Raw genomic sequence first — 21,718 nt, 5'->3', positions numbered from 1 at the left:
GTTTACACAGCTTTTCTAAAAAAAGGAAGGTGTTTCTCCTGTGGTGGGCTAGCGCCCTGCCCGGGGTTTGTTTCCTGCCCTGCGCCCTGTGTTGGCTGGGATTGGCTCCAGCAGACCCCCCCATGACTCTGTAGTTCGGATATAGCAGGTTGGATAATGGATGGATGGATGGAAGGTGTTTCTCTACTTAAGTGATACTCAGGCCATATACTTGTATATCAAAAAAAGTAGATTTGTCATAGGATCAGACTGCCTATCATGGCCAATCAAATGTGAAACAATAATTGCTCAAGTAATTTATTAAGCACCCTTTGGTGGACTGATCTGAAGGTAACCTTTGAGCAAGCAGCTGGCATAACAGCAAAGCAGGTGCCTTGAAGTGCCAGCATGTATCGCAGTATTGTTATTGATTAATAAATTAATAAAGAAGACTGTTTAGACTGCACTTTGAAAGACATGTTCTGAGTGCATTAATGCAGCTCAGTTATGGAACTTTCCAACCTTTAGTGAGCAAAGGAATCTTTAATAATTCAGGGACCTTTGAGAAGTGAGTGGATCCTTGCAAGACTTCTCCAAAGAGAAGGTGTAAAATACTTTATGGGGTCAGTGGACAGCACCAAACCAACTTGTGTAAAATGGATCATTAGAAGGATGGCAATTAATTCCAATAAGCAAAAAGAATGAAAGAGAAGAATGGAAAAGTGAGATGTGGATTGTTGTTAAGATTATTTTGGAGCTGCAGGGAAGCTGACAGACTAGTTCAACATTTTGATGTTTAAGTACAGGTGTAGTATATATGTGTTTAAAACAATGTTTTTGTGTAGTGCATTTTTGTAAGAATAGATATGTAAGGTGCCAGATAGTTTGCAATTAAATGTGAGAATGTATGTAAAATTCCTGCCTGATTATAACATTTTGGACTGAATATAAAATATATCTCTAATATGTAGTCACCTGTAACTTTTGTTATATATTATTGACATTTTGGGTAATATTTGGTAATGTACATATATTTTAAAATGATTATACTGTTAAAACAATATTGGCGGAAATATGTTAAAGACAATATTTAGATATTAATTGGCAGTATTATGTTGGGCAGAATAGACTTTTATACAAGAAGAAAAGTTAATTGGGTATGACAGTTTATTGACCGCAGCATTATTAAGTAGTTTGCAGGCGATGGATGATTTGTCAAGACCGTTAAAAAAAGGCTTTTAAAACGTCTAGAAGACGCATCTCAGAGGGACAGAGTGACAAGTGCCCCTCATGGACATGACAGCCCTACCCACTAGTGTAGTTTTCTCTAATAAACAGAAAAGAATCTAAACTTCCGAAGCAGTTGTTCGCAAAACAGCTCATTATGAATTGGTCAGAGTTGTTTTGCTGATTATTTTGAAGAGAGATTGTGTGGCAGTTGGCGAACAATGAAAATTTTGTCAAAGAAAAAAAAATACTATTCTGATTAAGGAGCGCCGCGAATAGAGGAAAGGATGGGAAAAGGTGTGTGTGTAGGTATGTGCGTGTGTGTATGTATGTATATGTGTGTGTGATGGGGGTATCCTAATATTAATTCTTGTTGCCTCATTAGACATTTGAATTCTTGCTTGCGGTGGGTTTCAGATGAGTCGCTATTTGCAACTCCTCGATTGCAGCCGCAACGCCGATGTGAACCGTGCGCGTTGCCAGTGCGTGTTTTTTTGTTCTTTTTTTGTTTTGCTTTGTTTTTCTGATTTTAGGAAGGAGCTGTCCTGCCGGTGGCTGCCGTGGGGGACGCGGCGCAAGCCCTGATATCGCGGAGTATCCATTGACGGGCCGTCGGATTGCAGCAAATGGTTCTCTCCGGTGGATGTGCTCTCCAGTTTCCTCGAGAGGAGCTCAATTGCACCTGAGAATTACAATTACACTGTGATTGGGTTTGATCCTCCTTTTGGAATTTGGGATGTTCCATTTTGGATTCCGACGATGCCGGAGCGAATTCCCATGGATTAAAAAATAATTACCATTCAGTCTGCGGGGCTGCAGTCAGTTCGCTTTCTTGGCTCTGATTTATTGCTTGCTTGGGGATTTTCTCTACAAAGGCGACCTACGATCAGCCATTGCACTGTCGACGCTGCTGGATACATTCCTTATCTTCTTATTGATTTGGGGGCTCCTTGCTTCTTTGGGATTTGCGCCGTGTCAAATCCACAGATTGCACGGTCAGCCCAGAAGAACGAATTGCTTGTGCTGCCGGGGCGATGGAAAGCCCGCGGTGCTGTGGGCTCCGGAAAAAGCGGAGAACCCGGTCTCACAGGGATCGCTTCAAAGGGTTAACAAGCAACCGGATAGTGTCCTCCGGATCGGAGAAGGAAGATGGGCGAAACCCGTCCTCCTCCCGACCTCGACCCCCCAGAAGGAAAAAGAAGGAGCCCGCCGCGGTAGAGGAGGATCTCATCGATGGCTTCGCGATCAGCAGCTTCGTGTCCCTGGATGCCTTGGAGGTAGGTTTTGGCTTTTTCCTTATCATTGTTTTATGCAGCTCCACACACCTTGACTGCTGAAGGTGCCACACCCACCCGCCCCAGGGGCACCGCTCGTTCGGTTTATCGATTATATCGAGCGGAGAATTTCGGTTAGGAGTAACTTGCCATCCGTTCAGCTGCAAGTGTGCGTTAAGGTTGTCACGTCGTTCAGACGCTTGAGATGAGCTTTCCTTTTCTTTTGTTGCACTTGTTTATTCCGTCAGTTTAGACATACTTCAAATCAAATAACGATGAAGTTTTGATGCGCAATATTCTCCGCATCCCCGTCAGCTTTTTATGGTGTTGGCATTCTGTGGTGTGTGTGAAGCTTGTGACCTTTGGATTAAGGATCACAGACCTTAGCTTTCGTTGTCTTAGTTATCCTTGAACTTGACTTTGAAGACACCCAAAATATTTCCTTACACTTTGTTGCAATATTGTGCCACAGTTGGGGCTTGCTAGTCTGCCTTTTCCTAGCTCTCGGCTTACTTTAAAACAGTTTAATATGGTTTTGTTTGTAGGTGTATAGAATCTCATGTTATCTTTTGAGTCTTTAAACTTGTCATTGAATCTCTGTTGGTTTTATTTTGTTTTTAAAAGGTGGCAAAGGTTTTTATTTCTGGTTGCTTATAAAGGCTTGGCAGCCTTCTTGAATGGTTTTCTGGTGTTGCTATGCATGATCAACTTTTAAAACATTATTTCTTTGGTAAATTATTAAAACATTAACTTAGATTAGTTTACAGTATAAGTAACCCTCTAAAAATGAAATTCGTGCTATGTCTTTTTCAACTGCACAGCAATGCATTTCACTCTGGCCTCATTTTAAATATTTCTTGGTTTTGTGGTTGCACAGATCTTCAAAATTATCACTCATAGTTGGTATCTATCTATTTCATGAACTTAGTTTTGTCAGCTATGAGGCAAGGGGAGCAAAAGAGAAAGACACAAGGCCTAAAGCAGTCCAGGATGGGACAACAGTGCATTGCAGGGTTCATTTACATGCGCGCACACACACACACAAAATGACACCCACTCACAACACACAACTGCACTCACTCACACACAGTACAATTTAGTAATGCCAACCAGTTTTAAGAAAGTACTTTTGTTAAGTGAGAGGAAACCCATAACTCTGGAGGATGGCCACATGCAAGACAAATCCCACACTGAAGGTATACTAGACTGGAACTGAAACCGGGTCCAGGGTAGTGATGCTACTGTCTGTGCCACCTGCATCAAAATATATTTTCATATTATTCATCCAGAAGTCTTGCTCAAAGTCCCTTACACATAACTAGAAAACATGAAAGAAAGAGAGAGAGGAAATTCTTTAATAGTTATAATGGCAAAAGTTAGTGCTTAATTCATTTTTTGTCTAAATTTAGTTTACCAATTTATACATGTCTGTGTTTTAAGATATTTTTAAAATATACATATTGCAAAAATGGGTTATAATATCAAAAGTTTTTTTTTGCAGCACATGAATGGACGCTATGTAAGTGTAATAAACTGTGTCCATATTTCTATAGCACTAGACAGTTAAATGACCAACTTAGGGTTTCACTTCGGACTACTGTATAGTAGAATATTTACAAGTACCTATTGTACCTTTCAGAACTTGTTACATTTAATGTTATTAGTGGTAAAGCTTCAGGTATGCGAATCTGATTTGTTTTTTTTTTATAACTCTTACACCATACTTGAATGCTTTGTAATGAGACATTGTGTTTGTTACATTTGCAATAGCTAACTGTTAGCGTCATTTTCTTTCATTTCAAGTTTGCCTTTACATGTAAATAGGCTTTATGTGTAGATTAAGGTCACATAATAATTTGGGTTGATTTTTGAATCTTGAACCCTCATGACATGTGCCAGCAGTTTAGGCTTGATGCACGACTTGTTCCCAAAGTTCCACACTTTTACACAACAAATTCCAAAGTTTTTTGTTCTGGTCAACTGGACTAGTGTTTGATCTGGGAAACATTTCATTATTCATCAAGTTTAAAATGGATGAGCGATAAAACGTTTTCTGGAACAAACATTAATCCAATTGACCTTAAGATACGCACTAAGCTATGTTACCTGTGAATTGCAGTCCAGCCTGAGCACCAAGTGCTCTTTCAGTGTTCACACAAATTCATTTTTGCCTTTTGAAAATGTTGCCCTGTTTTACTTGAAAGTTGTTTTTTTTTTTTTGCGGAGGGAAGTGAGTTGTGAAAATTGTTATGAACCATGTCATTTTTGCCTGAAATGCAAATATTGTAATTGTATAGGAGAGAGGTTGGGAGCATACACGCTGCTGCACCCACCACATGAGGATCCCAAATCAGGACCCGACCACAGCCGTGCAATGGGTGACATCACAGCACCACATTAAGTCGAATAGAATGGAACAGTGTGAGATTTATTTTTACAGTGGCTGGAGTGCCAATCTTGCCACAAACCCAGAGTTTTCCCTGCAAGTTATTGTAAGTTAAGTAATTGTAGATCAAGAGTAAATAGTTTTGTAGATATTATTAGGTGAATGGCGTGTACTGTCTAAGCTGTGCTGCCCATTGCAGCCAAAGTGCTCTTTTGTGTCTGTTTTGGCATCTCGCTCCTCTTATGTGCTTGTATAGCTGCTCATTGTCGGTCTGGCATGGGAAGTGTCACTTGAAGGCTGTCATTAAACTGTCAGTTGCTTTTTATAACATGTTGTCACACTTTGCTCTTGCCAGCTGGCTGGTATCATGATCGGAAGTGCCGTCTATGCACACAGACACTGCCTGGAGGTATTGGTTATGATTTCATTGCTTAAAAGTCTTTACCCTAGGACTGTTTAGGGAGAAAATTACAAAGGAACAAAAAGCTTTGACATTTTTGATTGTTATTCCAACAGCAGCTTGCTGTAAGGGACATGGAAACACATTGTCTTATTTGAGGTGAAGGTGTGGAAATTTGGGGAGGCAGAAGTAGAACACCGACCTCTGTGCTCAGGTTTTGTTGAAGCAGTTGATTTAATGATATATTTTTTTTTTTTTACTATTGCTCATAAGAAAAGGCTATTAATGGAGTAAGTCCACATAGGCACTGGCCTGGATGATTTTACCAGACTTTGCGCTGTTAATTCTTCACAGTCCTGTGAGCACATATAGCACTTAAACTATCAGAGATTACAAGCCCGGCTGGTATTCTCCTACAAACATGAAGGCACTGAGCCTGCAGCACCGATGACAACACTATGTGGGAATCTTGGCAGTGTTTTATTTGTTGTGCTGACTTTTAGGACAGGGCATTCATCAGGCAGCAAGTGGACTCAGGGGTGCAAAAGGGGAGCACTGATGGCTTTTGGAAGGACTGGGCCTATTATGGAGTTGCTGCTCTCTTAGTGTTCTTATGTGCTGTTTGTGAGTGCACCTCTAGATGATGGTGTTGGCTGAGGTGGCTTTCCACACAGCTTTGTATATAGAGCTGGCTGTCTAAGGTAGCCTACTGGCTAAATTATAAGGCACATGACTTTAAATATTCCAGATCTCTTTTGGCTGCTGTCATTAGCAGTATAACAATATGCAGAATGGACAGGGAGCTTCTTTCTTTAGGTGGAAAAAGCCCATTCCGATTAAACTCCCGTAATCCAGTAGATGCACTAGGGCAAGAGCTAAATCAGTAGTTGGACAGAGGAGGGTAAGCAAGATGAAGGGGCCTGAGTTGCCTCGAAAGCTTGCATATTGTAATCTTTTTAGTTAGCCAATAAAAGGTGTCATTTTGCTTGGCTTTTCTCTACATTCATAATGGCTAACACGGTACAACACCCTAGTACTGGGTGACCTCTTAGAGCAGCTGAGGGCATTGTGGCATATCTGAGTCTTTGATTTACAGCTGAACGGGTTCCAGGTGGAGATTTTTTGGTCTCACCCTTTTTTTTCCTGTTAGACTTAATGGTCCAATATATATATATATATATGTGTGTGGTGCTATAATCGACTTCTGTCTTGCGCCTTGTTGCTTCTTCCTGTGCATCCAATAGATTCCAGCTTGCTGTGATCCTGAAGGTAAAGAATGGATTGTTTGGGTACAGGGAGATTTATTTCATTTTTTAAAAAAGTCAATAGGCCACATTTTCTTTAGCTAAGTATTTGCTTTTTTCTGAGAGTGAAAAGGAAATAAAAGACATCTTCAAAGTCGTACTGTTTACCAAGGAAGGTGCAATAAACAAGGTCTGTAGAAGTGAGAAGATAAGAATAAATGAGAACAGTGGCCTTAAATCTGCTGTTTATTTACTGTATTTCAAATTAATTGCTCCAGCGCTGTGACAGATAAGTTTCTAAAGATGTGTGTCATCCTCATAGAATTTATAACAAAAAATAGAAATGAATAGCATTCATAACAAAATATGGTCAGTGGTCGTTTTTTCTTTGTTTCACTATTCACAATCTCATATTTTGGGGATTTGGGTTGTGGTGTCTGCTTGAAGCTTCTCCACACCTCTAGTCACCTTTTCCGCTTCTACATTAAGGTCGTTGCTACTTTTTATAATATGGGTCACTTGTCTGGGGAGAGGCATCTTTGTGTGAACATTCTGTCTGTTTTGTCTTTTGTATGCTCGCTTTAGTTAGACTGTATGAGTAATGGCCCCCATGTTTTATGGCTCTCAGTTGAACTGTGATGGGGAGCTGCTCTGTACTTGTATGTTCAGTTTTTTTTGTAAAGAACAATGCAGTTGTTAGAGTCCTGGGTACTATCCATGCTTTTCGTGTATTGGAGTGGATTTTTTTTTTGGTACTCACATTTTGTTTGAACATCCCAAGATATTTATGCTGATTATTGAGTCTGGATTGGCCTAGTGTGAGTGACAGGATTCAGGCTCTGAACTGGATTAGTCTCTTTGAAAACAGATGGCTGTTCCTTGTCACTCAATACAGTATTGTAGCTTTTATGAAGATATTTTGTGGTCCTCATCTGTAGTAACAAAGGAGTTAGATAGCAGTAATCTTTTTATTTCAAGGAAAAATAAACAGCATTAACAATTACAAAATAAAGTTATGGTTTGTAAGAATCTTAGCATCTTGTTCTCACATGCAACAATGGGCATCTCTCTGCAGAGGCAAACCAGTTGTTCTGGGCTGCTTTTTTGTTTTCATGTAATAGCTGTGGATATTAGTGTGTTAAGTAGTGGCATATACAGCATTGCCTCTGACTCTCTAAAGATCTCCCATTAACCTAGGATCTATTCAGCTAATGGCTGTGAAGAAACAGGTGAAATATTTGGGAGCCAGCAGTATTCCACATGCAAAACATTTCGGAGGAGATGATAAATGTAGATTTGCTTCCTGTCATTGCAGGGTAGTTTAGCTTGAGTGTCTCATCTTATTTTTTTTTTTTTAATCTCAGTCTCAGGTCCGCTGCAGTAATGTTCTTGAAGAAAATTGAATTCACACTCCAGCTGACTATTTACAAATCTTGCTCATTTACGGAACGTCTGAACTTAATTTGTCTCGACTGATATTTGCTCACATCCTTGAGCACCAGTTGCCATATGTGTTTTCTTTTTATACTAAGGATTTTTATATTTGCAGCGCTTGTAGGCTGCAGATGAGCGTGGTGGCAGGAGATAATTCTGAGTATGATTCGGATATTGAGCTCATAGTTTGATGCTGTAGCTGGCAGTGATATTCTAAAGCCCAGCCTATAATAATGACAATAATTACTTTTATATATTGGTTTTCTCACTAGTTAGAGCACTTTCATGTAGAGAGTGGGAACCCACTTCAACCGCTTCCAGTGTGTAGCACCCACCTGCATGATGTGATGGTAGCTGTTCTTGCGGCAGTGTGCTCACCGCACATTAGCTGTTAGGTGGGGAAGTTGTGAGAGAGCTAATGAATTAGTGACCCAGAATAATTAGGGGACAGGAATGGATGAGTCTGTGCTGGACAATTTTGCCAGGACTTTGGAGAACACCCTAAAATTTTTGAAAGATGCCCAGAGGTCTTTTATGACCACAGAAAGTAAGGACCTTGGTTTTAAGTCTCATTGGAAGAATGGCACCATTCTTCAGCACAGTGTCCCCATTACTGCACTGTTGTATTGGAATCAACAAGCACCCTTTACTGGTCTCACCAACACTTTTTCCAAAAGCAACATAGTCTTTCCTTGTTGGTCTCCAATCCAGGAACTGTAAGGGGCCCAAACATCAAAGAGTAACCTGGGAAGTGATTTTCCATAGAAATCAGTGTTAGAAAAAGACCTTTTGAGACTAGGAGGTGACTAGTTGCATTTTCTTGGACAGACGTGTGGACTCATTTGGGACAGATGGGATTCTGTGGCCTTTTATTAAAGATAAATTGACCAGAAGTTTTTAACGGGCATTTAAGTGAAATAGTGTTAGCAGTGTTTCCAGTTTGATTGTTAGCCAATAAGGGACAGGGGGGTGATTAGGGGTCCAGAAAGGATGAGATCATATAGGGCAATCTAGCCAGGATATGAGGATATGCTCTACTCTTTTCAAAGGATACCCAGGGATCTTTTATGACCACAGAGTGTCAGGACCTCGATTTTACATCTCATTTGAAGAACAGTGCTATATTTATAGCAAAGTGTTCCCTATCACTGCACTGGGACATTGGGAGCCACATACAGACCACAGGGTAAGTTCCCCCCATGGTTTCATTAACACCTCTATCAACAGCAACCTAAGCTTTGCCTTGATGGTCTCTCATCCAAGGACCTGCCGGGTTCATACATGCTTAACTTCAGGTGGATTACCAGTTCCGAAGTGCAAGTGGTATGGCCAGTCTATTGTTTTTTATATATATTAAATGAATATTTAACAGAGAGAGCATTTCACATTGAATATTGTACCTTTCTAAGTGACCTCCATATACAATATATTACAGATAATAAAAATTATTACCTCCAGATTGCTAACCACTAAACCCATGAAAAGACAGTGAGAGGAGTGTCCTCCCCTCTTAATTTTTTTGTGGTTTGCTTAAGCTCACATGTTTTGTAGAAATGCTTTTTGTATAAAATACAGAGATGTTTTCTTGTTATCCCCTATTTACAGTAAAAGACCTTGCGTCAGAAAACAGAACCTTACATTTTTTTTCATTTGTTTCTGAATACATTCCTAGAAAAATTTAAAAGCCCAAATATGCTCACCATTTGCAAATTAAATAAGTTGTGGCATGTGGTAAAATATAACTCAGGGCTAGGGGTGAGGGTGGTGTGGGAGTGAGAGTACAGCTAACAAAAATATCCTTACTGGTTGCGACAGACTACTGTGGCCTAGTTACTACACTACTGAATTCTAAACCAGGAGGTTCAGGCCTTACTGCCCATATAAGCAAATCATTTAGCCAGCCTACAATCTACAGATTGTGTAAACAGGGTAACAGTAGCGAGTCATAAGCTGATAAACTTAAAGAAATGTATTGTAATTGTTTCAGTATCACTGTGATTTAAGTCTATCGGTTTGCTTCATTGAACTGGTGGCACCAAGTTCTACCAACGAAAAAGTGTAAGAAATAGCTGGGAATAACAAAAATGAACAAATTCAACGAAAAGAATCAAAATACTCATTGCTACAGCATTGCTTTTTGAATACTGGGTTGTCTTTTGGCCCAGGGTGGTGGATGACCTTCTGTGAGGAAAGCATTTATATTAACTCCCAGCTCATACAGACTACCAGACACAGGCTCTTTGAACCAGCATGGAGCTGGACAGAGCTGGGTCTAGATTTTAGTAAGCAGGTTATTAATTATGTTTCGCCTAATATGTTTCATGAAGTATTTAAAATGTAGAAAATCTAATCACAGACTTGATTTCAAATGCATGCATACAATGCATATAATAAGATTTCATCACTTGCTGTGCACTTGCTCCAAAGTACTTTAAACAGTTTCCCTGGGAAAAGATTAATTAAAATGTTACAGATTAAGCATTGAAACAACTGTAATTATTATTACAATTTTGCACCACATTGTTAGTAATATTGTTGATCATTTAGCTGTGCCATGTTTCGGAAGGCTAATTATTCAATAATTTTTATGTTGTTTCATTTTAACTTTAACAAACAACTATGGTGTAAAGAACATTTGCATACATTATAATAAATCATCACTTGACCAATCTACCTTAAGGAGAGGTTTCTGTGTGTATCTGTCTATGTGGGTGTATATGTCACTTGATATGGGATTCGTAAAAGCAGTGCTAATATTTGTGATGCGTCTGTTGGAATGAAAAATGCATTGCATTTTGCATTACAAAATACGATCCAATAGATGATGTGCAGCAAACGTTAATGCTGAATATGCCAAAGATCTACTTTGGTGACATAGATTCAAACCTGTCTTAGGCAACACAGCTAAAGTGTTCTATAATTTGATATGTAGTATTTATAAATGAATGCAATTAATTCCTTCTAGAAGTTCCGATTACATTATAATTTTACAGACAACAAACTGAAAAGACATGTATTTCCTGTCCAGAACAAGACAATGCATCTCATGCCACCTTCATTCCTCAATTACAAGTCAAAGCAAATGAAATAATGTTACTGGTATAATTACGAGAAATCTTAAAAACGTTTTCACTACTTCTACTTATATCCTCTTCCTTTTTTCTGTTCCTGATTAATACACCCTTTATAAGGGATGCTGTAATAGAATTTGTGAGTAACACAACTTATTTTCTGTGTTCGACTTTACACCTAAATGATTAGCAAATAAATGGATGATCTGACACTGAAATAATCATTCAAAGTCCAATATATTGTATCGATTTATGGCCAAACGAGTTGAGGTGATTCATACTTACGGCCGAGAAAAACAGTGGGGTAATAAAGTTGTAGAAATTGCCAAACTAAAACATCTTTCATTATTATTACTATTATTCTTATTTTACGGAGTCTTGTGTGTTTTCTCTCTCTTGGAGGGCCCTTTAAGATTTGTTTAGATCGGTGCTGCTCCACATGGCTAATTCTTATGCATTCGACTCATAATCCCTTAATTACACCAGTGTTTCTTGACCCTTATAGTCCTATGACTCGGTTTTGCCATTTTAAATTAATTGACGACCCGCAGCAATTGTAAACCTCTCCTTTATTGAAACAAGTCAGATATTTGGTCCCCCTTGGTGAAATGGGGAGATGTATTGCATGGCACTAGCAATTGTTTAGGTGACTTATCGCGAACCGACAACAGCAACCCAAGTCACAACCTAGAGGTTGAGAAACAATAGCTTAGCCCACCCACCATGACCCAGTCATGAACCAAGAATGGTAATCCTCAACCCACCTGCCTTGCGACCTAGTGGTTATGAACCACTTCCTTACATGGAGGGACGTTCAGAGACTTGAAGATCAATTAATGCTACTGTATACCAGCAGTTAAAGTATGCGTACCAGTGACCCACACCAGATTCTCAGAGCCTAATGACCTATACTGTTTGTTAGCAACATAAGGTTAAACGAATATAACAAATGGAGTCATAAACTGGCACATAGATGTAGTTCTACTAAAACACAGTCAAAGCTCTCAGGAAACATTTATCCCTCTACCTTTAACAGTTGCAAGATACTAAACAATTACACAATAGATGTATATTTTTATAATTTTTCCACATGCCTGCTTTTTGTCACTCACACTTCTTACAAGTATTTATCTTAGTTATATATGCAGTCAAGAAAAGCAAAGCCTACTTCTATTTATGTACAGGTATTCATTTTTTGATCCATTACTTCTGTAAGGACCCAAGAGTCATAGGTTGTAAAGCAGGTACCCACCCTGCTCTAGATGTCAAACCATCTCAGCATACGCACCCACACAGAGATACATTATAGTCACCAGTCAAACTAACTGTATTGTGGAAAAGCCATAATATGAATTCTATCTCAAGGAAGTATGAGGCCAAAGCAATAGCCGCTATGCCAGCAACCATGACATAATTCATAAGGTACCATTCTCAAACTTGAAACCTACCTTGACAGCTTTGGGGGCAAAGAAGGAGCCAACTGTGGATGGGACTGTAATCCTAAGCATCAACCAACCCTAGTCCATTGCAAAGCCCAAAACGCCAGCAAATTATAGTCACCAAATAATTTAACACACCCATCTTTGAGATGTGGAAACATAAAATGGAGTAACTATAGAAATACACACAGAGTAGTTGCACATTCCACAGAAACAGTGACCTGGTGAGGCAGTTTTGTTAAACACAGTGCCATCCTGACTTACTTTATTAGTTAAATACAGTATTTGAGATTTCACACATGCTAAATTCAGCCACTGAGAGCAGAGCAATGAGAAACCCTTTGGATTTGTTGGACATGCGTAAAAGCAGACAATGGGGCAGGTATCACGGTACTTGTCACATAAATCTGAGTAGAAGTGGAGACAAGAGACAGAATGTCCCTGAGTGTTCACTTCAGCCTAGACAGTGGCGATTTAGTTATATCACCACATATTAAGGTAAAAGACTTAGACTTTTATCTGTGCTCTTGTGGGGTTATTCTTTGCAGATTCTGCCAAAAAACTTTTCTTTACAGTTACACTGTCGTAGCCCTGCTGCTGGAAGTATAACGCATTTTCAGTTATCAGTGCCACACATCACAAAGTCTCTTCCACTTGAAACAGTTTTTTTTGTCTGTTTTGTTGTTTTACCCATGATAATTAAAACCAATTTATCATCTACAGGTATAAGCATGCCAACTTTTATTTTAGTTGATGTAATAATTCAGTTATTGAAAGCAGTGCTGCCTTTTCCAACAGTTTAACTGTTCAATAAAAAGAAACAGATTTTATTTTACAGTGCTGAAACAGTGTCAAAGGCATTTTTAGTAGGGCATGTGTATCCCCCTACAGGTTTTGATGTGGAAAAAATTACATACAAAGGGAATTAGCAATATGAGGATTCACCGTTTAAATTATTCTGACTTGAAATTAGGTGTGGGTGTGTTAATATGCTGTCATTTCTTCATTTCAGCATCAAACTTCACACTAGTCAAAAGATTAAGAGATTTTAGAAAGTAAAAAGGTAGATTTTTTTCCCCTTGGTTAAAATCTAATGATAACATTGGCAGATTCAAAGACATGGAGCATTACATTAGTGCTGCCAAACACTTGACTTCAAATACAGGAATATGACCAACCCTTAGCACACTTGTTAAGTTGAATAGCCCTAAACAAAGCTCATCCTTCATTCATTTCCAGAATCACAAGACCGGAACTAACCTTGTGGACACAGCAATTTTCGATTTAGCAGCTAAACTAACATACAGTACAAGACTTTGGGATGTGACAGGAAGGACACCAGCACCTGGAGAAAAAAAAATATGAAAACTTCACACAGACCTTACCTGGGATATGAACCCATGAGCTTTAAGGGAACAGCATTATTCATAGCACCATGTTCTTCCTTCGTTTCTAGCCTTTGTTTTAGACAGATAAATGAGGCAGTTAGGTCCATTTCAGACTTTTGCTGGCATCGCTGTAGTGCTTTGAAAATACTTCTGGTGGAGCTAACGGTAATGAGGTACAGAAGTCAAAGCATTTTAAAGACCCTGCTTTAGTATATTGCATCCTAATGATATCTACCGACAAACAAAAATGTCTTAATTTTAGTTTAAAATAGATTTGCCCAGCAAGAGCAAGCAAATAGTATAGCTGCAGAACAATAATTCTGCCATTTTTGATTTACTTTCTTCATTTGAGATTGTGGAGAATCTGAAGTCTGTATCATCAGCAGTAGCTTGGATAATAAAACTTGTGAAGTGTGCTACACTTTTAGCTGTTAGGGTAGCAATCTGAATAGAAGAAAAAAAAACACTCTGAATTTTGATTTGCATCATTTGCTCTCATTTGAAATATTCTCTATGACCCTGGCATAGCTGGCAGTGTCACACAGGACTTTTGATTTCTGTTCCTTTATTTGCTGTTCTCACCACTAGAGTCCTGCATTCAGTTTGTCAGGCCAGCCAATATCGGTGTGATGTTTGAATGCTTTTCTCTGGTCTCTTCTTCACTCACAAGATATAAGTCTTGGGCTCATTGATGTCTCTAAATTGGCCAGACTGGCCTTCTGCTTGTATCCTGACTTGGACTTGTGTCCTGTACAGGGTCAATTACAACCTTGTTCCCAAAGTTGCTACAAATCCAATAATGGACAAAGCTGGTTTGGAAAGTAGAAGGATCAATGAACTGTGTAATGATTTAGCCTATGCTTGCTGTTAACGGCTGAATATGTTAGTGTTTTGAGTTTACTTTCACTGTACAGGCATGTAGCATGCTCATATCCACATGCAATCTTTTCAAGACACTTTGGACTCCGCTGGACTGAGCGAAATGAGTTCTGCAGATGGTGTTGCGCAAGCACACCACTGTGAGGTTAACAAAATGCATGTCTGCCTGCTGTCAGATTCCTCTTGGAAAAGCCTCCATAGGGCTCCAGTCATCCCGTTACAGACTGACAAGTTTCAGTGATCTGATAGTTTAGCTTTCTGTAAGGCAGCCGCTTTTATTCAGGGTTTGAAATGTGAAAGGTGTTCCTGTTCAGTGCTTTGAAATCAAAATGTTCCACTTGCAAGGTTACAGACATCCTTCACCAGAGAGCTAACATCAAGAAAGGGAGTTTATTAAATACGAGTGTCTGAGGGCTGCAGTCCCAAGTCACGGTGAATTATAAGGCCGTTCAAAACGCAAAGCTCCTGTCGTGCGCAAATCATGATCTTTCAGACTCCATTCAGAGCTTAGCTGCAGTTAGTTATCCTTAAGTAGGAATTAAAAAATAAGGGAAAAAAAAATTAAAGACGCCAGCACTTTCTGTCGTTCTTTGTAATTAGCTATTACTTGACCTTGAGAGGTCAATCACCGGAATTTCAAAAATAGAAGCCATGCTAGCCGCAGAGTTTGTTCATAGTACAATGCGTTATAGTGACCTTTTCACAAATGCCAAATTCTATAAGAGATGGCCCATGGGTTTCTTGGTCTTATTGTGAATGCTAGTATTAACTTCAACATTTCTGTAACTTTCATCTTTCTTCAGCCAATTGCTTGCATATCTTTTGCTTTATTTTAGGGTAGTCAATTGGACGTGATAAAGATCAGTTTGCTAGAGAAAGAGGCACAGTGGTGTAGTGGTCAGTGCTGCTGATTCACAGCTTTGGTCACATTTTTGACAAAGAGGTCTAGCATAGTTGGCATATCTTCCTGTAGCCCTCAGAGACACTTAAAAGACCACTGCACCATTATAATCCAGACAAAACTAGTTCAGTTTCTCCTTCTCCTTTGACTGTATTTTATGGATTTAACCCTAATTCCTAAGCATTTCTGCATTTTTGTCAAACTTGAGGCATATTCACTAGGGTTCACTTGTTCTTAGTAGTAACTACCACATGAGAGGACACATCTTCTCTGGTTCAAGGAATGATTTTAAAGCTTCACAAGATCACTTGATTTGGGCATTTCAGGCAGGCTAGCCAATGTAAGGTTGATCTCTTTTGAAATGTAAAATAGGTAAGGTTATAATATTCAAAGTTTTAAGTGTATTAGAGAAATTATAAGGGCCCATTATCACTCCATTTGTGTTGATTCTGAATCTGTATCAGCATAGTAGGGATTGGAAACCCTTTATTTGAATTAATTTATTAATTGTAAATTTACACTACTTTAACAATAGCACACTATTCTCGCACCCATTTAATCCAGTTCAGGGTCGTAGGGGGCTAAAGGGTATCCTGGTAGCACTGTGTGGAAGGTAGAAAACAAACCTGGATGAGGCACCAGTCCTTCTCAGGGCACAGCCATTAACACACACCCATATAGGGCAGATTTAGAGTCAACCAGTTACACTAACCTGCATGCCTTTGGGGTTTTGGAGGAAAATGGCAGTACCAGGGAGTTAGTGTGACAACATGGAGCCTGCAAACAGGCAATAACAAAATAAAGGCTTCAAACCAAAAATTAAAGATCTGTATGACAGTGAGACTAGTCACTACAAAACCATGCTGCCTATATTTTAATGATACTTCATGTGCTTTTACTGTACATAGTGTCCATACTCAGTATTCCCCAAAATTAATTAAACAGCACTGGGCATGAGAGAATGTCTGCTTTTATTTTATACAAGTCAGGATCTCTGTATATAAACCAAGATCGTAATTGTGATATACATACTTTATGTATACGCACATTAATGATGCAGTTTTTACTATTTTGTATAGTTAATAAAAATGTATACCTTTTCATATATAAACCCCTTATTTTTAACTAATAATTACTATCTGTTTCTGTATAGTATGGCTTTCAATCTGCATATGTTCAATGTAGCCATGCTGTTTATTTTTCAGTTATGAGGGTTATAAGTGTATCATCATTATCACGTGCTTATCTATGCTTCTATACCATCCAAATACTGTATATGACAGAACTCTATAGCAGTCATGTGTTCAGTAGTTCTATTTTTTGGGTACTGTTTATATTAGAGAAAATAAGTATTATAGCTACTTTAGAAAGAACAATGTGTATATTAATCAAACTCCCTGAGGGGAGGAAAAAAGACTCATGTTTAATAACATAACCTGTTTTTTAACGCATGTGGCATTGTTCTGTTTTTTAACTTTTATGAAATTGGCTCACATCTGCTAAACAAACAGTTTAATCTCTCTTAATATTTTAATTCAGGCTTTACATGTTGCATTTAATTAATATTTGGGTGAAATAAAGTCTTAATGGGAGTGCTTTGGAAATGAAGTATTTAATTCATATATCTTATCCAGTATATGCCATCAGCCCTATTCCAGCTGATAAAGTCGTTAGGCAGGGACCAACTCTTGACTAGCCCCTTGTGCATCGAATTCATGTATACCGTACCTGGTTGTGTACTGCAACTCATTCCCGCCACTCCTATTGAATCCTGTATTCATGCCATAATCTCAATTGTTATAACATCATTAAATACATATTTTGGCCCTGGCTCTGTGCCAGTTACTTTGAAAATCGCTTCTGTAACCCCAATGTTTAAAAAAGTCTTAATGCTTACAGTCGGAACAATTTTTAGCGTTTGTCTCACCCTTTTCTGTGTAAAATGTTGAAGCACATTGTGGCCTCTCATTTCACTAGTTACTTAACTTGTAATAATCTGACAGAATCCTTTCTGTCTTCTTTCAGAGCACAGCTGTGAAACTGCTCTGCTTGAGTAGCTAATGATTTGCTTATGGCAGCAGACTTTGTTCAGATCAGCATAATAATTCTGTTAGACTGTAGTGTCGTGTCTGACGCTGTCAAAAGTGACATTCTACTGTCCAGAATGGATAACAATTCTGGCTCTCTAGCACTGCCCTCCAGTGGTTTAAGTCCTGTCTGACTGATGAGCAAATACCTTGTTAGTCTTGGTAACAGCAGGTCCAGGTCAGTGCCAGTGGCACAAGGAGCTCCTCAAGGCTTTGTTCTCAGCCCTCTGTTCTTCTGTATCTACTGTACATGCTTTCCCTTAGCTTGGGACTGGCCTATCATTTTTATGCAGTTAATACTAATAAAAGTGAAAATTCATTTGAGCTTTCTCAGCTGACAACTTGCCTCTGTGAAAGTAAAATCTGAAAAAAACTTAAGAAAACGAGCTACTTTTTAATCACTCTTGGTGATGATATCATCTGATCTTCTTCTGCTATGAATCATGATGTCATTTTTGATTCCCCACTTTCTTATTCTACTCGCATTAATCACATTAAGAATCTTTCATACTTCCTGCTCTGTAACATACCTCATAGCTTATTCCTTTTTCTTTTGTGATTCTGAGGAACTTGTCCATGCTTTTATTACATCCTACATCAAATAATGTAAATCCTTAATGGCAGGTGCCCCTCTTTATCTGTTATCACAGCTCCACTTGTTTTAAAACTCCTTACATAGACCTAAAACAGTGAGCACATCCATCCTGCTCTGCCTTCACTGGCTCCCTGTGTCTTACAGGATTGAATGTGCAATTCTGCTAATAACATATAAAGCTTTAAATGGCTTTGCACTAAATTACATCAGTAACCCCCTCCATCACTATGCTCCTGTCCACCCACTAAGGTCCACTGATTCTGGTAATCTTATTGTGCTCCAAACTAACTTGTGTTCTGTGGGTGAGAGGGCTTTCAGCTGTATAGCACCTAGATTTTAGAAAGAAGTCTCCAAATTAACGAGGATGACCAACTCCATTGATTTTTTTAAACTTTCTTGTTCAAGAAGGTGTTTACTTTGCTCTGACATTCTGACCTTTCCATTTGCCCTCTCTGTCCAGGTTTCTCAGGGAGATTTGTGTTTTGTATCACAAATTATATGTTCAGGGATTTCTTGAATAGTGTGTATTTTTCTGGTTTATTGTTACTTATTATAATTCAAAGATTTGTGTTTCCTGCATTTATCTTTATTTAGTGTTTTATGCAGATATTATTTGTATCCAATTGTGTGTATATACCTTATTGTTCATTTTGATTTTCTGTGAAGCGCTTTGTGCATGGGAAAGGTGCTATATAAACAAAATGTATTATTACTAGTATTAAATTAGGACACCCACTCTGTCTTTTCCACAAACAAAGCACCCCAAACATGAAGTAAACCACAATGCAGTTGTCAGCCCATGAGGCACCTGGTCGATACATGGCAGGGACCAACCATGAAAAGGAAAGACCCAAGCACTCACCCAGTGAATCCCTATGACTGTGGATGCATCCTCTTTCTACCCTAAATATGTTTTATTCATTTATTTTTATGTAGAAAGCTGCAGAAAGTTATCAATATGTCCGGTTTAATACACTGCTAACAAACCAACAAACATCCATCCATCCATCCATTTTCTAACCCGCTGAATCCGAATAGGGTCACGGGGGTCTGCTGGAGCCAATCCCAGCCAACACAGGGCACAAGGCAGGAACCAATCCTGGGCAGGGTGCCAACCCACTACAGGACACACACAAACACACCCACACACCAAGCACACACTAGGGCCAATTTAGAATCGCCAATCCACCTAACCTGCATGTCTTTGGATTGTGGGAGGAAACCGGAGTGCCTGGAGGAAACCCACGCAGACACGGGGAGAACATGCAAACTCCACAAACATGTCACATGCTTAATATAAAGTATATAAGGCCTGTCCTGGTGGCGAATATGTTCAGGTTTCTCAAATGAATTCCAACACTCCCTTTTAGTAAGGTGCTGTCATTACTAGTGTGAGTTGATAGGAGATATAACTTTAATGTCAAAGATCAATAATTAATTGCATTTATATTGTCCTTTTTTAGCTACTTAAGCACTTTACATAGACAGTGGGGAGCCACTTCAGCCTCCACCAATGTGCAGCATCCACGTGAAGTATGAGAAGGCAGCCATTCCTGCACCAGTGCACTCACCACATGTTAGCTATTAGATAGTGAAGGGGTGAGAGTGCTAACCAGTTAGAGACTGGGGATGTTTAGGGGACCAGAATGAATGAGACTGTGATGGGCAATTTAGCCCGGATATTGGGGAACACCATAACATTTCAAAAGATGTCCAGAGATCTTTTATGACCAAAGAGAGACAGGACGGCTGTTTTACATCTCATCCAAAGGACGACACTACATTTTAGCATAGTGTCCCCATCACTGCACTGGGGTATTGGGATCCACATACAGACCACAGGTTAAGCACCTCACCAACAGCTTTTCCAATGCCTCATCCCTTCTGTGTGTCCAGTAGTGAATGTGCGCTGGCTTGTAATGAGTAGTTACTATTTTCTTTGTTATTAGGGCTGTCTCTGTGACAGAGTGGGCCTGGTATGCTGTAATCACCAGGGAACAGTTAGGCAAAGACACTGAGAATGGGAGGGACATACTTTAAAGTCAGGTTTATGTTTGTAAGAAACTACCATTAAAGGAAACACAATTTTTAAAAGCACATTTTAGAAGCATTATGCAGTGCTGTTTCACCAGTTTTGTTTGTTTGTTTTAGACCTTTTCATATTGCACCTCTACTTAGGGTGCCATTATGCATGACTTTCTAAGCAGCTTTCCTCCTTGACGTAGCAGTCTTTCTTTAGAATAAGTCTCGCATGTAATGTGTAAATGTACTGTTGTAATCTGGAAACAACAGTTGTGGAAATGATCAAGAGTCCCTTGCAATATGACAGCTTGAATGTGAATGACCCATTTCAAGCCAGCGGCACAGGGTATTGTGCAGAACTAAAAGGCTCATTTGTAATTCTGCAGTACTCAGTCAGCCATTGTTTTGCGTGTAAACTTTTCCCAATACAGGATACCGAATTTAGAAAAAAAAAACCAACATGTGCCCATGCATGTTTCATTGCTGCCCTGGGATACAACTGCAGCTGTGTTCACTTGATCAGAAGTCATGATACAGGCCACTGGGGACCCCACTGCTGATGTAATGTAGCTGTATCTTGCAATTGTTTAACTTTATAGGTATATATACATCATATAGAGTCCCAGCTTGGCTCAGTGTATGACACTGAACATGCGTTGTTTCCTGCCTTATGCCCACTACCACCAAGGTAGGCTTCAGCTCCCTGTAAACCTGTGAGTTTGATCATGAATAGAAATTAAGATATGTTCTGCGCAAAAGTCTGAAGCACTTTAGATTGTTTACAAAAATATTTTGCAAAGTGTATATTTTAAAGTTCCAACATTCCTTTTTCAAAAAGTGAACCAATACTATAAGATATTTGAATGTCCTTAAATAAATAAACCACCATATTAATCAACCACTTTCTAGCTAGAAAACATTAGCTCTTTGTAGGCATATAGTTCAATATCTGATTAAAGAAATATAACAAGCAGGTGCTAATGATCACTGATATATTGTGCTGGTTGAACCAAAGTGATTAACAAAATCAGAAACAGCTATGTAGAGGGAAAAGAAATTGGGCAAGGCAACCAGACTAAAAAGTGGAGGCAATGCTTTAACCTGCAAAACTTACACCACAGGATAAGTGAGCATAGTGACAAGACACAAAATGGTCAACCTGCATCATCAAGGTCTCTCACAGGGCGAAATGTCACTGTGGGCAGGAGTTTTCTTCCTTTCATAACTGGAAGATGTCCACCACAGCTATCAGTATCAGAAACCACTGGGACCCAGAGACATCTTAGCAGATGGGCTTCATGAAAGAGTGGAGAGCAAAAAGCCATTTCTCCAAGGTGAAAATTAAACCACCTACCAGCAATAACTCAAGGACTGGGTTGCAGAAAAATGGCA

At 39.1% G+C, this 21,718-nt stretch overlaps 1 protein-coding gene across 1 annotated transcript in view; it reads left to right on the top strand.

Annotated features, from left to right (window-relative positions):
* Positions 1–1,853: 1,853 nt before the first annotated feature.
* Positions 1,854–21,718, top strand: part of auts2a (activator of transcription and developmental regulator AUTS2 a) — a 1,288,356-nt gene continuing 1,268,491 nt past the window's right edge. Inside the window, 1 exon segment of the mRNA XM_039756996.1 lies at positions 1,854–2,483. Coding sequence (XP_039612930.1) covers positions 2,241–2,483 — 243 coding nt within the window. The 5' untranslated portion in view covers positions 1,854–2,240.

The sequence above is a fragment of the Polypterus senegalus genome, chromosome 6 (genome assembly GCF_016835505.1).
Source record: "Polypterus senegalus isolate Bchr_013 chromosome 6, ASM1683550v1, whole genome shotgun sequence".
Lineage (NCBI taxonomy): Eukaryota > Metazoa > Chordata > Cladistia > Polypteriformes > Polypteridae > Polypterus > Polypterus senegalus.
Note: the sequence above shows the minus strand (reverse complement) of the source record. Positions and strands in the feature narration are given on the sequence as shown.